The 15,688-nt window shown below is 47.2% G+C and overlaps 1 protein-coding gene across 2 annotated transcripts in view; it reads right to left on the bottom strand.

Moving 5' to 3' along the window:
- Positions 1-15,688, bottom strand: part of LOC136624590 (galactosylgalactosylxylosylprotein 3-beta-glucuronosyltransferase 1-like) — a 129,627-nt gene that overhangs the window by 7,237 nt on the left and 106,702 nt on the right. The window contains exons 3-5 of one of the 2 annotated variants that reach the window (XR_010792357.1): positions 13,432-13,964; positions 10,315-10,611; positions 9,949-10,148 (exon numbers count right to left, since the gene is read on the bottom strand). Coding sequence is in view for 1 of the 2 variants with exons in the window: in XM_066598550.1 (XP_066454647.1) it covers positions 10,062-10,148; positions 10,315-10,611; positions 13,432-13,964 (917 nt within the window). In the remaining variant the exon portion in view is untranslated. The remainder of the gene's footprint in view (positions 1-9,948; positions 10,149-10,314; positions 10,612-13,431; positions 13,965-15,688) is intronic. The other variant, XM_066598550.1, reaches the window with a different exon arrangement.

Here is a 15,688-nt window from a genome sequence, read left to right as displayed (position 1 = left end):
GGGTAATAGCTTGAACTAGATGAATAAATGTCTTTTTTCAGCCTTACACATTATGTTACTATGTTAATATCTGGAGAACGGAGCATTTTTATAAGAAACATCTTATGGGTGAGTTGTTTGTTTTTGCATTTTTGAACACAGTGAAATAGGATTTCTGAGATGGGAATACCGCTTTAAAGGCATACGCAGTTGCTTCTAACTATGGTGCATGCACAGCAAAGCTGGGTGCATTAGGGTGGCTTTACACGGGATGAATGTTGGGCACTTCAGTGTGATAGTCATTCAGTGAATGAAGGTGGAGCACGTTGGAGATCTCTTCTGGCCACCAACCAATATTCACTGTGAACATGTAGTCATTCAAAGATGAATGACTGCCTGTTTACACTGAGCAAGAACTTGCTCACTAGCCTCCCAACTACCCTCTAACAGATGATGTTGGGGAAAAGAGGGATCTAGCACATTGAATTGCAATGCCCAATCCTTATTTTCCCCGGAGGTAAGGTGATGTCAGAGCTACTTGGCATTGGCTTTCCCCACTGTCCCTATGAATGGAGTATTTAAGTCCATCTGGGAGTTGGAAGAAAGGGCAGTTGGTGGAAAAAGTTTGTCTGACCAGAAGTTTCTCAGCTCATGTCTCGCTATATTATAGCCTACTAATTTATTCAAAATGATGTGAAAGGAAACAAATGTGTCCAAGATGTCTTACAAATGAAAGTGACCTCTTACATTGGAGGTGTGTGAAACATAGATGTTAGTAGTCAGAAACTATTGCTTATTTGCAAGGTACATTCAAGTTAAGAATTGAGTATGATCCCATTAATTGTATTCTCGGTGCTCACACGTATTTACAGGGTTAGGCCTGTGTCACATGAACATATTTGTCAGCGTTGTGCGTGCAAAATTTGTGTGCACATTGATTTTAATGGGTTCGTTCACATAAGCAGATGTTGCTTGCGCATTTCGCTTGCACAAACAATACGCAGCATGCTCTATTTTCCTGTACGTTCTGTGCGATATCGCTGCGTTTTCACATGGTGATAGTACGACTTTGTAGCGCTCTTTTGACAGGATTTTCTGGGTGACTTAAAATATAAGCCCCGAAAGTAAGCCCTAGCTGCATAGAAAAAAACCCCAAAAAAGCAAATACATCACCTAAGAGGTGCTGTCCAGCTCTGCCGCACTTCTTCCAAAGCTCCCTTTGACTTGTTTGAAGTTCTCCGGCAGAGCTTCCTGGTCAGGAATTTGAAAATCACTCAATGAATGGCTGTGAGTGGTTCATCGAGCGTTGGCTCTGATTGGCTTAGCTGCGGCGCTCGAGAACCAATCACAGCCAGCACTTTGTGGAGGCAGGGATTTTAAACCTCCAATCCAGGAAGGACTGTCTGAAGGCTATAGAAAACTGTGCCGAAGCTGCAGAGGAGACACGCGCCGGAGCTGACAGTGGCTGTTAGGTGATGTATTACTATTTTTCTTTTTTTTTATGTAGATAGGACTTATTTTAGGACTTTTACAGTAGAATTTCCTACTGTAAAAGTTGCACCGCAAGAAATACACAAAGGAAGGCTCCTTAGGGCAACATGGGCTGAAAACATAGGAAATTGCGACTGTATAGAGCATGCCACAATTTTGTATTCTCTCAATGTCGCAGGTTACAAAACATTGCTTATGTGAAAGAACCCATTGGAAAGCATGGGCTTCACATATATGCGATTTGTAGTGCAGCGACCGAGGACCAGGCCTTCAGTTGAGGGAATGGCAGGGTATACTTTGGCAGACAGTTCACAGTGGCTCTACCGTTTCCCTCTTTCCAAGATAGCCGAAGGGTAGCCCAGCCGCACGCTGGCGGGAGACTTAGGGGATTTTACCTGGTCATCCCAATGGTGTCCTTATTTGTCATCGTGACGCCAGTGCCCCTGAATAAGTGACTAATTCACTAACCCAGAATAAAGTGTAGTGCAGAACAAAAGACTTTCCAGAAACCGGGAGCACACGGTTCTCTTTTAGTCACGGTTAACGTGGAAATTTGCAAGTACAAACAGTTCACTCAAGCTTGGAAAAATACAACATTGAGCGCTTCAGAATAAACCTTTGAGCATTTACAATTCCTTTTAGTCATTCAGATGAAAGTGCAGTTCTTTTCTCAAGGCACACACATCCTCAGCCACAGTTATCTGATGGATGCTCCTCTCCAGGCAGACTCACTTAAACATCACAACTCTTTCATACACGTTCCTTTTTATGACGAACTTCAGACAGTTTCTTTACTGTTCTCTTCATGCTGCAGTTCAACAGGGGAACTCCTTCTCTGCATGACTAGCATTTAGAGATGAGCGAGTATACTCGCTAAGCCACTGTCAGAACCGGCAACTCTCGGGGCCGCCGTGCCCGCACCACCGGTCCGGCCACCCGGGGTACAGGAGCACGGCGCAGAGGTACCCCGGTTCTTGTGATCTCCCCGGGCCGCTGTAAGACTGGTCGCCGCCGGGTTGCTAGGGAGGCAGCTGGTGCTTCTAGTCGCTTGACTACCAGGCTGGCTTCCCTGGTAACTGTCTGTGCAGTGAGACTGGGGGCGTGCCCCCAGCACCGCCCTGATTAGCCCTGCTGCTGTCAGGCTCCCCGCCCCAATCAGCTTCTGGGGCGGGAGCGCTGACAGCATTTAAATAGGTGTGTTTTCCTCTCAGGCCTTGCCAGTGTTAGTTTGGTCTTCCAGCTGCACCCGCGTATTCTTTTGACTCCTGTTTGTGACCCCGGCTTTCTTGACCTCTGCTTTTGGACCTTGACTACGTTTTGCCTGACCCCCCTGTACTGCGTACCCTCCTGTTGCCGACCCGGATTGTCTGACCGCTCTACCGTTGTTTGTCTTCAGTGTCTGTTTGTCTCCCCGTGTCCCGCTTCCCTAGTGAGGGTAGGGACCGCCGCCCAGTTGTCGCCCTGGGGGTTAGCCCAGGGGGGCAAGTAGGCAGGGACAGGGGTTGCGGGATATATCAGGGACCCCCATATCCCGGACACTGTCCTGACAGTAACACTGGCCGAAGGTAGGTCAGACTCGTGCATCCGCCCGGCTACTTTGAATCCCTCGATGGAGGCCGTGGCTGCGTTAGCGAACCAGGTCCAGGTCCTTACTAACCTTGTCCAGGACCTAACCGCCCGCATGCAGCTACAGGAACAAGTGGCGGCTGCAGGTCCCATGCAGCCCCCTTCCGCTCCCGGGACTATGTCAGAACCCCGAGCCACGCTGCCGGACTGCTTCTCTGGAGAGAGAGGTCAGTTCTTTGCATTTAGAGAGAGCTGCAAGCTCTACTTTGATCTCCGACCCCACTCCTCTGGTACTGAATATCAGAAAGTGGGAATTGTAATTACCCGCCTGAGGGGGGACCCCCAAAATTGGGCTTTCTCGCTACCAGCAGGCTCTCCAGCCCGACTATCCCTTGACGCCTTTTTTTCCGCCCTGGGTCAAATTTATGACGAACCCGACCGGGCGGGCTACGCAGTCTCCAAACTTCTGGCCCTGCGCCAGGGTTGTAAAATGGCGGAGGACTACTGTTCCCAATTCCGTCAACATTGTACGGAATCCGGGTGGAACGATGCCGCCCTAAAAGACTTATTTTTGACCGGTCTGTCTGAGGGTCTCAAGGACCTACTTGTGGCCCACCCAGAGCCTAGAACCCTGGAGCAAGCCATGACGCTTGCTATTCGGGCCGACCGACGTTTGAGGGGCCGACACGCCGCTCGGGCCACTCCACTCCCCACGCCCACTTCTTCTACTGACCTGACTCTCTCACTTCCCACCACCGAGCCCATGGAACTGGGAGCCATGAACCCCAAGCAGCGACGGGAATATCGCCTGAAGAAGAATCTTTGCTTCTACTGTGGGGAGCCGGGTCACCGCATTGCCACCTGCACTAAGAAGCCACGGCAGGAAAACTCCCGCTCCTAGGCAGTTGTCGGGAGGACTGTCTAGGAGCTAAGGTACTCCCTGTGTTATCCAAAATGTTATTGCCTTGCACCCTAGAATTTCATGCTTTCCACCGTACTGGGCAAGCCTTTGTTGATTCTGGGGCTGCGGCGAATTTCGTTAACTTTAATTTCGTTGCTCAACTGTCCGGGGTTTTTTTACGTTTAGAGACCCCGATTCTGGTTTCAGGAGTGGACTCCACCCCATTGCAAGCAGGGGTGGTTCATCTGGTTACCCCTGAAGTAAGGTTTACGATAGGAGCCTTACACGTGGAAACCTGCACCTTTCTAGTGATGAGAGATTTGTCTGTGGACGTCGTCCTAGGCCTCCCCTGGCTCCGGGAGCACAACCCGGTAGTAAATTGGGACACGTTGGAACTGGTAAAGTGGGGTCCCCGCTGTGCTAACCACCTTTGTGCGGTGAAGGTGGGAATCTCCACCTGCGAGGGGACCCCCCTACCAGATTACCTCTCCGAGTTTTCTGACGTGTTCTCCAAACAATTATCTGAAGCTCTGCCCCCTCATAGGGAATGGGACTGTAAAATAGACTTGATTCCTGGGGCCAAACTTCCTAAGGGCCGCATTTATAACGTTACGGTTCCTGAGAGAGAATCCATGAGGGACTATATCCAGGACAGCCTGGCCAAGGGGCACATCCGGCCCTCAGAATCCCCGGTGGGTGCCGGGTTTTTCTTCGTTGAGAAGAAGGATGGGGGTCTCCGGCCCTGTATTGACTATAGAGAGCTAAACAAAATCACAGTCCGAAACCAGTATGCCCTTCCACTCATTCCTGACCTCCTCAACCAGGTCGCTGGTGCCCGATGGTTTTCTAAACTTGATCTCAGGGGAGCATACAACCTCATCCGCATTCGGGAGGGGGATGAGTGGAAAACCGCCTTCAATACGCCCCTCGGGCATTTTGAATACCTAGTTATGCCTTTTGGATTGTGTAACGCCCCCGCCATTTTTCAGGGGTACATGAACTCAGTGTTTCAGGATATCATGGGGGTGTTCGTGGTTGTATATCTAGACGACATTTTGATTTTTTCCTCCGACTTGCCAAGTCACCATACTCACGTTCAGACTGTACTAGCTCGACTCAGACATAACAAGCTGTTTGCTAAACTCGAGAAATGTGTGTTCGGGGTACAAAAGATATCATTTTTGGGGTATATCATCACGCCATGCGACTTCCAGATGGATCCTGAAAAGGTGAAAGCCATCACGGAGTGGGCCCAGCCAGGGTCGTTGAAAGCCCTTCAACGCTTCCTCGGCTTCGCCAACTACTATCGCAAATTCATCAAAGACTTCTCCGTGGTGGCTAAACCTCTAACGGACCTCACCAGAAAGGGGGCAGATGTGAGGACCTGGTCTTCTGAGGCTCTGAGGGCCTTCGATACCCTAAAGGCGGCGTTCTCTTCTGCACCTGTCCTAGTACAACCAGATCTGTCCAGCCCTTTTTTGGTGGAAGTAGATGCCTCTGAGTTTGGTGTGGGAGCGGTACTGTCCCAAGGTCCCTCCACTCTCACCAACCTTAGACCGTGTGCCTATTTTTCTAGGAAGTTTTCTTCCACCGAACGGAACTATGATATAGGCAACCGGGAATTGCTGGCGATTAAGTGGGCTTTCGAAGAGTGGAGGCATTTTTTGGAAGGAGCCCATCACCAGATCACGGTACTCACAGACCATAAAAACCTCACCTATCTAGATTCCGCTAAGAGGTTAAATGCTCGGCAAGCCCGCTGGGCCTTGTTCTTCTCTCGGTTCAATTTTGTTGTTACCTATAGACCGGGTTCTAAGAATGTCAAGGCTGATGCCCTGTCTAGGAGCTTTGGTTCTCCGGAACCTGCCGAGCCGGAGCCTGAGAGCATCCTCTCCCCTGGGGTGGTCCTCGCTGCTGTCTCCTCCGACCTTTCACCTCTCATTCACGCCGCTCAACAATCTGCTCCTGAAGCCCTTCCGGAAGGCAAATTATTTGTCCCATTGTCACTGAGATTGAAAGTGTTAGAGGAGACACACGCTTCTGTCCTAGCTGGACACCCCGGCATCAGGGGTACGCTGGAGTTAGTATCCAGACTCTATTGGTGGCCGCACATGGCCAAGGAGGTACGGGTATTTGTGTCCGCGTGCCCGGTTTGCGCAAGGGGGAAGAATCTCAGGAGACGTCCTGAGGGTCCTCTTCTTCCCTTGCCCATTCCGTCCAGGCCATGGTCCCATTTGTCCATGGATTTTATTACTGATCTGCCATCCTCGCTGGGGAATACGGTCATCTGGGTAATAGTAGACCGTTTCTCTAAAATGTCACATTTTGTTCCGCTTTGCAAGTTGCCTAACGCCAAACTTCTGTCTGAAATGTTCATCAAGGAGATTGTTCGGTTACATGGGATCCCCGAGGACATTGTGTCAGATAGAGGGGTTCAGTTCGTCGCTCGCTTCTGGCGAGCCTTCTGTAAAAATCTAAACGTAAATTTGTCCTTCTCCTCCGCTTTCCATCCCGAGAGTAACGGACAAACGGAACGAATGAACCAAGAACTCATCCAGTATCTGCGACTGTTTGTCTCTGATAACCAGTATCAGTGGGCCAACTACTTACCTCTCGCCGAATTTGCTATCAACAACCATGTTAACTCGTCGACCCAATTGTCACCTTTTTTTTGTAACTATGGGTTTCATCCCCGGTTCTCGCTTTCCACTCCTGTGGTCTCGAATAATCCGGCCGCCGACATATCCTCTGAGGAACTGTGCACAGTTTGGGCCCAGGTTCGTAAGAACCTTCAGGGTTCCCAAGAGAAACTGCGTAAATACGCAAATAAAAGATGTACCATCTCTGCACCTTTTGTAGTCGGGGAGCAAGTTTTGTTGTCTTCCAAGAATCTGAGACTCAAGGTTCCCTCCCTGAAACTTGCTCCTCGGTTCATTGGCCCATTTACTGTTTCTCAGGTCATCAACCCGGTGTCATATAAGTTGGCACTTCCTGACCCCTGGAAGGTCCACAAGGTTTTTCACAAAAGCTTACTTAAGAAGTATGTGACTCCAGTTCTACCCACCCAGAACCCGCCTCCTCCTTCTCTGGTACAGGGGGAACTGGAGTATGAAGTAGAAAGGCTGGTGGATGCCCGACGGGTTAGAGGTGTGCTGCAGTACCTGGTCCACTGGAGAGGATTTGGCCCTGAGGATAGGACGTGGGTCCCTGCCAGGGACGTTCATGCGCCACGCCTAGTCCAGGCATTCCACAGGGCTTTCCCGCTTAAGCCCGCACCTGGCCATGGGGGTCCGGTGTCCCCCCGTAGAAGGGGGGGTACTGTCAGAACCGGCAACTCTCGGGGCCGCCGTGCCCGCACCACCGGTCCGGCCACCCGGGGTACAGGAGCACGGCGCAGAGGTACCCCGGTTCTTGTGATCTCCCCGGGCCGCTGTAAGACTGGTCGCCGCCGGGTTGCTAGGGAGGCAGCTGGTGCTTCTAGTCGCTTGACTACCAGGCTGGCTTCCCTGGTAACTGTCTGTGCAGTGAGACTGGGGGCGTGCCCCCAGCACCGCCCTGATTAGCCCTGCTGCTGTCAGGCTCCCCGCCCCAATCAGCTTCTGGGGCGGGAGCGCTGACAGCATTTAAATAGGTGTGTTTTCCTCTCAGGCCTTGCCAGTGTTAGTTTGGTCTTCCAGCTGCACCCGCGTATTCTTTTGACTCCTGTTTGTGACCCCGGCTTTCTTGACCTCTGCTTTTGGACCTTGACTACGTTTTGCCTGACCCCCCTGTACTGCGTACCCTCCTGTTGCCGACCCGGATTGTCTGACCGCTCTACCGTTGTTTGTCTTCAGTGTCTGTTTGTCTCCCCGTGTCCCGCTTCCCTAGTGAGGGTAGGGACCGCCGCCCAGTTGTTGCCCTGGGGGTTAGCCCAGGGGGGCAAGTAGGCAGGGACAGGGGTTGCGGGATATATCAGGGACCCCCATATCCCGGACACTGTCCTGACAGCCACATTACTCGAGTGAGTAGTGCCTTAGCCGAGTATCTCCCCGCTCATCTCTAAAGATTCGGGGGCCGGCGCGGGTGACAGGTGAGTTGTGGCGGGGAACGGGGGGGAGAGAGGGGAAGAGAGATCTCCCCTCTGTTCCTCCCCGCTCTTCCCCGCCCCCCGCCGGCCCCCGAACCTTTAGAGATGAGCGGGGAGATACTCAGCTTAGGCACTACTCGCTCGAGTAATGGGCCTTAGCGAGTATACTCACTCATCTCTACTAGCATTTCTATCCCCAAAGGTGATGAACTTCCCACGAGGGGAGACTTTGTCCAGGCTCGGCCCTGCAGGAGCAGCCCTTCCCTCCCCCATCTCCATTCTCTTCCTCACTGCTTCCCACTCTCTCCTCACAAACCAACCTCCTGTCTCTCCTTCACCTAACTGACATCTCTCTAACTCCTCCCCCTAACACCTGACCTATTGCAAGGCAGGTGCACATAGAAGGTTAAGACACACAATACACATAAACAAGACTAGAACGATACATTTTTCAGACACCAGAAATTAACTCATTCATGCCCTGTTTTGGGTTAAGACAGATAATACTGTACCATTCAACACTCCTAACAGTGACACGAGACACACATAAAACATACAGATTCTTAAGTGCTGGAGGGACGCCAACTCTGGTCCACTACAGTAGCACTGTTGCATCGCAAGGAAATTGTGTGATTTTGTCGCCCATGTGAAAGCGGCCCAAAACATGCAAATGCTTGTGCAACTGCACGGTATTATTGTATCTTGATGCCTCCGGAAGTAGTGGTGGAGTCAAGATGCAGGGTGTTTGACAGGGGGTTGCCGCCCCCCTGTTCCTGATTGGCTGTCCGGCTGACGCGGACGCCGTGGAGGAAGGTGACAGGCAGCGGTCGGGACTTCTGAGCGCTGCTGTACACCGGCGGACGCCGTGGAGGAAGGTGAGAGCGCTGCTGTGGCATGGGGCGGTGAGAGCTGCATAGCGGTGGGGGGGATGCAGTTTCATGAGCGGAGCACTTTGTCGGCAGCAGCAGGGCCAGGGTGTATGAGCAGGAGTGGGGAGCGGTTCAGAGAGGCGGGGGGCACTGATTAATGAACGGAGCAGTTTGCCGGTGTCAGGGTCTACATTTTTGCCAGCCCTGGAGGGTTAGGGTTAGGGATTAGTGTTCCACTTATCCTTAGCTTATTTGCTGTCAATGCTTCCATGTTACCACTGTAACATGGAAGCAAAGCCTAACCCTCCAGGCTAGGCAAAAATAAATCTACACGCTGCTGGTAGGACCTACATGAAGGTAGCCAATCGATAGCTAGGGGTGTGACAGGGGCGTTTCTGCATCCAAGCCCTGTCAAACCCCTAGCTTCCGGTGGCGTCAAGATACAATAATACCCAACTACACAAAGCCCATTGTGCAAATGTGCACATAAATGTGCTTACTCCCGTGTGAAGCCAGCCTAAAACAATACCGAATCACTATTTTTAGAGCTTTGTTTGTTGCAAAAAAGACAATTCTAACAGAATAATAGATAAAACTCCCCTTTTATTGAACTTCAAACAAGGATCCCAAATGGAATAAAATTGCTTTAAAGGCACTTTCCGACTTTGAAAAATGTTTGGATAAAGACAAAGATATATTATTGCGGTAGGTCATGAATTTTTTATAAAGAAGGCATCAAGGGAAAGGAGGCTTTTAATTGTTAAATGCTTTTCCTGTTTTGGCCTGGAGGAGAGCTTGGGAGGAAATCTACTGTAGTATTTGCAGCCATTCTATAGTCTAAACATTCAGTAAGTCAGCAAGAAGCAGGAGACCGGAGGATAATTAGTTTGACTGCAGGATCCGACTACCTGGGGCTTGTTTGTGGTCTGTAACCATGGAGGCACACAGGCCCTCCTAGGAGCCGTAGACACAAAATTGTCATAGATTTTTAATCAAAACAATTAACAAGGTTGTGTTCATTTTGTGTTTTAGATACATCGGAACAATAGAAAACTTTCTGTCTAACGTGTACATACCTTTTATGGCGGAAAATTCCTTTAAATTGTGAACTTTGACAAAAATAACTCTGCATAATAATCCATAGCTCCCGAGTAAGGAGACTGCACTCACGTAGTGATACACTTGGTGACTACACTTCAATGTTCATGTCTGTGAAGCCCCGTTTTCCCTCATTCACTAGTGTAGGTCTTTCAGTCCTTGTGTGCCAGACCAAAACCTGTATGAAGGGAAGATATACAGACTGTATATATCAAATTGTGGGTTGCGATATTCCTAAATTTAAAGGGTCAGTTACTTTTTCATATGAATGAATGAACATTTGGATGTTTGAAAATTTGGTCATGTAACCTCAAGTAGCCATGAATTGCAGCTTCTTTGCTGACCTTAGTGCAGTTGGCGGCTTTGGCTTCCAGTCCATCCATGGTGACCAAGTCTTTCAGCAAACTGGTCTCTTGATAACCTCCCTTTACTCCTTCTAGCTTGAAGTTGGCGTGTGGTCTTTCAAGGATTAACCGTAAATTAATGGCAAAACCAGCCATGTCAATGGCAAAAGGCCTCTTAGGGTCAAACACTGTTTTCCAGCCGATCACTCGTCCTGTAGGGCCAACTCTTGGAGACTCGTATCTCAAACCACCAACAAAAGCCACCGGCCAGACAGATACTGTCCTAGTGTATCGCATCTGTTGATGAGACAGTACATTACTGTTAGCAATTCCTTACCACAGAATAATACTTATATGCAAGAGCAGGTTAAAATTGTTGAAGTCACGAAATTTGAAAGTGTTCATCCAAACTTTGGGATCTGGACCCCACCTAACCCCCTATCATAGCCTCATATAGGAGAGGTGTCCACACATGTTTCTGGCTTTCTTCACAAGTCTATGAGAGTTACGGATATAGGTGCCCCAGTGTCCTTTAGACTGTAAAGGATGGTGCCAAACACATACATGGCCACCTATCCATCTCATTTAATTGATTAGGATAGTTCACATGAAATTAGGTGACCTAATTTTCCTAAGAGGGGAGCAAAATATACACTACCCATTTATATAGTGACCAGTGGTGTAATGAGAAAATTCTTTGCTTCCCCAATCCCAATTCAATTTTCATGTCAGGACAGGCAAGGGTGATGATATAGAAAGAGAATGCTAGGTGGGTCACAAGCAAAAAAATAGGTTATGGTCTGCAAGGTAAATAGAGGGTCAGAGAGCTAAAAGCTCTTTCTTCTGATCAGGTTTGGACTTTTAACAAGCCAGGGCATGGAGGGTGGGTGGTGGAAGCCCCTAGGTCCCAGTATTGGTGCATATACTACCTATAAACTTTTTCTGCTTATGTTGAGTATTAGTGCCATTTTCTTTTACATTCTTTCCACCATCTAACTCAGTTGTGCTCAATTTAATGTTATGGGAGCCTCAGAAAAAGCCCTTTATCCATCGGAGGGGTGGCATCACTCATGCAGTCACTCTCCATCATAGTTTATGGGAGGTACTAGTCTCTTATATACAGTATACATGGGACATCTGTTCATAATATCAATGGAGATTCCAGACTGATGAAACATTTATGACAACATCTATCGATATCCTATGTATGCTAGGAAAATTTGGTCACTGCACTTTGAGACAACTTGTGTTAATATGATAGTCAATGTGATAAGTAGCAAAAGTGCAATTTACTTTATTTACCTAAAATGATGTTTTTATGCTGAAAAATCACTTTAACGTGCTGGACATTAGGGGGTCTCCCTTCCTTCTAATTTGCTGTGTATTGCCTGTTGTGAAGTAAAATCCGTCTCTAGTAACAGAAATAACAAGACGGAGAATAGAAAGTGAAGGAGGGTGATAGCTGATGCTGCTTATAGGAGTCTATGGAGAGGAGAGCAGGAGGAGGAGGAGGAGGAGTGTGACATAAGCAGAGACTCACAAACCCTTATAAAATAGTGTGGCATCATCAACTCAGGGCTGAGAACCAATAAACATTTAGAAATTCCTACTAATGTAGCAGAGCTTGGTTTGTTAATGTAGTTTGAGTTAGGTTGCCATTAGAGATGAGCGAACGTACTCGTTTCAAGTAATTACTCGATCAAGCACCGCGGTTTTCGAGTACTTCCGTACTCGGGTGAAAAGATTCGGGGGGGCGCCGGGGGGCGGGGGAGGCGTGGTGGAACGGGGGGTAGCAGCGGGGAACAGGGGGGAGCCCTCTCTCTCTCCCTCTCCCCCCCACTCCCCGCTGCAACCCCCTACTCACCCACGGCACCCCCCGAATCTTTTCGCCCGAGTACGGAAGTACTCGAAAATCGGGGTATTCGGGTGAAAAAGGGGCGTGGCCGAGTAGGTTCGCTCATCTCTAGTTGCCATCATCATATACAAGATGTGTAGGAGTTATTAACTCAAGGTACATAAGAGAAACAATAAAATGATAACTTCAGCTCAGCTACGGTATATGGGAGTAATTCAATATTTTTTAACCATTCATACAATTTAACCCTTTCCAATCCAATTTTGGATTCATGGTTTCCTAAAAGGCTCTCTCTTTGCTGTTATACAATGGTGCCATGTGCTGGCTGAAGCCAGTCTGTGTGTGGCAGAGAGGCTCCGACAGCGGAGTGACTGGCAATAGACGGTAAGAATACCTCGTTGGACGTCTTCCGACATAGGAGCGGTACAAGCTTCAATCAGAATGTAGGAAGACGTCAAACAGTGGCTTGCAAAGGGTTAATTTTTTTGGGAGTTTGATGGGAAGTCATTGGCTCTTTTATCTAATGGGAGGAGAGTGCTGTATCCTTCTTATAGGTGGATGGTTATGATAAATTGCTTTAGCTGTAAGCTGTTATTATGTGTTAGATTACGAGGAGTTTGCACACACGGTACTTGATATGTTAATGAGAGATATTAATCATCGCGTCGCTCCATGTATATCTAATATTCCACTGGGTCCTTCCTTCCTGCTGCACTGAACCCAAAGAACCGTGTTTTAATGAATCAAAGTGTATGCAGCTTATAAATTATTTGGGTTAAGATTACATTGTATTATCTTAGTACTCTCTTGACAGTTTTACTGTTCTATTAATATTACTGCCCTCCCCCATTTTTAATTTCTTCGCCAAATTACAAAAAAAACATTTCCTCTTAAGTACAGTTCGTTCCTACAACAATAAAACTATTTTCATTTAACGATCTTAAGAAATTGGGGGTTTGTCCAAAGGTCAACTTTTTGAATCATGTCATGGTAGCAGATGATATTCTAAGCTGTAATGACTGTTTCACTACACATTAAAGCGTATTGCCCGTTAAAATCCATGATTAAATCACAATTTAATTAAAGAGCAAAAACATATTGATTTTTCAATAGACATAAAATTGAAATTTCAACATTAAAGGTGATTAAGCATGTTTTGTGAAGCCAATTACAAGGGTGAATTAAGATATTTATAATGTCTGAAGGCCAACTATGGCTCTCTCTCTCTCTCTCTCGAGAGCTGTATTTATTAGATCGCTTACCTCTTCAAAGACCTCAAGACTGTACGTGTTATCATCATCTGCAAAATAGACAACTCCTTCTGGTGGATTTGAAGCGTTAAGGTTGTCTCTAAGCCACCGAAGGCCAAGATTCCTCTGCACGGTTCCTCGAGGGGTGACCTCAGGTGTCCTTGATATGCCCACTTTTTGGTTATGTGGGCTCTCAATATTTAAGTGGGTGAAGTTGAGTCCTGCTTTCTCAAGTAGGTTAGCCACGAGCTTTGTTTTTCTTGGACAATCTTCCACCACAATCCAGTGCAAATTGACTACATGGAGAAAAGTGTTGGCTAATCGAACAAGCTCAGCCTTCTGGACAGGCCTAGTGTAGGTGGGCGTAATCACATAGATAACTGGAATATCTTCATTCCAACGTGGGGGTCTTGAATAGACATATGTCCTGACCACAACTGGGGTCTCCCTGGTGGGGTACTGGCTGACACATTGAAGAGAATCATCTTTACTTTGTGTTACATTACTGAACAGGGGTTTCACTGTGGAATTGTCACCTATCTCCTCTGTAAGAAAGAAAAGATGACTTACGTTAGGCTTAGAAATTTCACATTTTGTAAGAGAGAAAAGATTGCTTGTTTTTTCTAGCCAAAAAGTTTTATAATGTCTGGCATTGAGAGAAAATAGTCCCATAGTAAAATGATGAAAACTGTATCTTAAGGGGGGCTTCTGCTTTGGGCATTCCGCACTTGTTGAAAGGGTTCCTTGACAATAAGATAATCACACATTTTTCCCTGCTCACATTCCTAGTGATCAGCTGTAATCTATTGCGGAACCTGGCAATAAGTGTTCTGTTTTGCTGCAGTGCCACCACAGGAGAAATGAAGTATTACACAGTGACCATTCACATCAATTGGTTGCCTGTGTAATGCAGGACAGGAGAGGCCCTCCAGAGCAAGAGATGCTCTTTGTAACCACTCCACTCTGACCGAGAAATGAGGATCCATGAGGAACAGAGAATACCCTCTGTTAAGTAATAATTCCGTAATAGGATGTATGAAAGTGTTCTTTTTAAGCTAAACATGAGATTTAAAGTCATTAGCATGGGCATATTGTGTATTTCCCCAAAACATTTAGGAATGATATATATCATCTGTATCCTAGTCACATGGTTATCTCATATTTTACGTGTGGTTTACAGATACATTTTGACTTATCCTCTTAAAGGGGTTTTCTGATATTTTTTTCATTACTGACATGGGGAACAAGTTGTGTTTAAAACAAAAAAACTCACATACTTACCTCCCACTGCATGTTGCTTCCCCACTGTTGTTGGACTCTACTCTGTTGCTTTGTCTACATTGGCGGCAGCAGTCATGTTAATTGTTTACCCACATGACCACTGCAGTGAATGTGAATCTGGCAGGGACATCATCAGAAACATCCTGTAAACCTGCCTCGGGGCTTCTTCATTAGAAGCCTATGTGAAAGGTTTACGGACAACCTGATAGCCGGGTGACGTCACCTATAAATTACCGCAGTGCCGGACTGTCGAAACAGTAGTCCGGCACTATGGTGTGTATATCTCTTTAATATAGTTTTGGGCATGGGGAGTAATAACTCAAAAAACCCCTTTAAGGCAATAAGTGATTTGGTTGCTGTGCTTTGTGAGATGGAATCACTTTCCTCCTTCTTATTAAAATAGTTCTTACAGTCACTTGGCAACAAGATTCCGACTGGTAAATATCTTCACTGAGGTATCATCATTTCACAATCCTGTGATGAGATGAGAAAATCTTCCGAACAAGAATAGGAAATAAATGTAGTCAAATTTCACATTAGACTCAGTGGGCCTGTGCCTAGAGTGGCACAGGTTTAGAGAAGGTGTATGTCAAGACTGATTTATGTTTGACTTCTGTACGTCTACTTGAAAATACACAATCTGTCCTGTATAAAGAGGTGTGGCCATCAGAAAGAAAGGACCTTCTGAACCCCCAAATCCTATGCCTTACAAGCCCTAGCAAAGTAAATCTGTCTCCAACAGAAAAGATCATTAAATCAAAAATGTTTTTGATGTAGTATCACTAGGTTCTAAAGGACTAATGATCTGGATCTGAAATACAAAATGGGAGCACAGCAGTGACGCTTTAATGGTTGACTACTCAATGGCCCAAAACATGGGACCACTTGGACATTCTCTTCCATGTACTAACTTTTTCCATATTTTTGGATGCATCTTTGATTCAATGCTGAAATTTAGTAGAAGGCAGGCCTCTCCAGAGCTCCTCTG

The sequence above is a fragment of the Eleutherodactylus coqui genome, chromosome 4 (genome assembly GCF_035609145.1).
Source record: "Eleutherodactylus coqui strain aEleCoq1 chromosome 4, aEleCoq1.hap1, whole genome shotgun sequence".
Classification (NCBI taxonomy): Eukaryota; Metazoa; Chordata; class Amphibia; order Anura; family Eleutherodactylidae; genus Eleutherodactylus; species Eleutherodactylus coqui.
The sequence above is the reverse complement of the archived record's forward strand: the minus strand, read 5'-3'. Positions and strand labels throughout refer to the sequence as shown.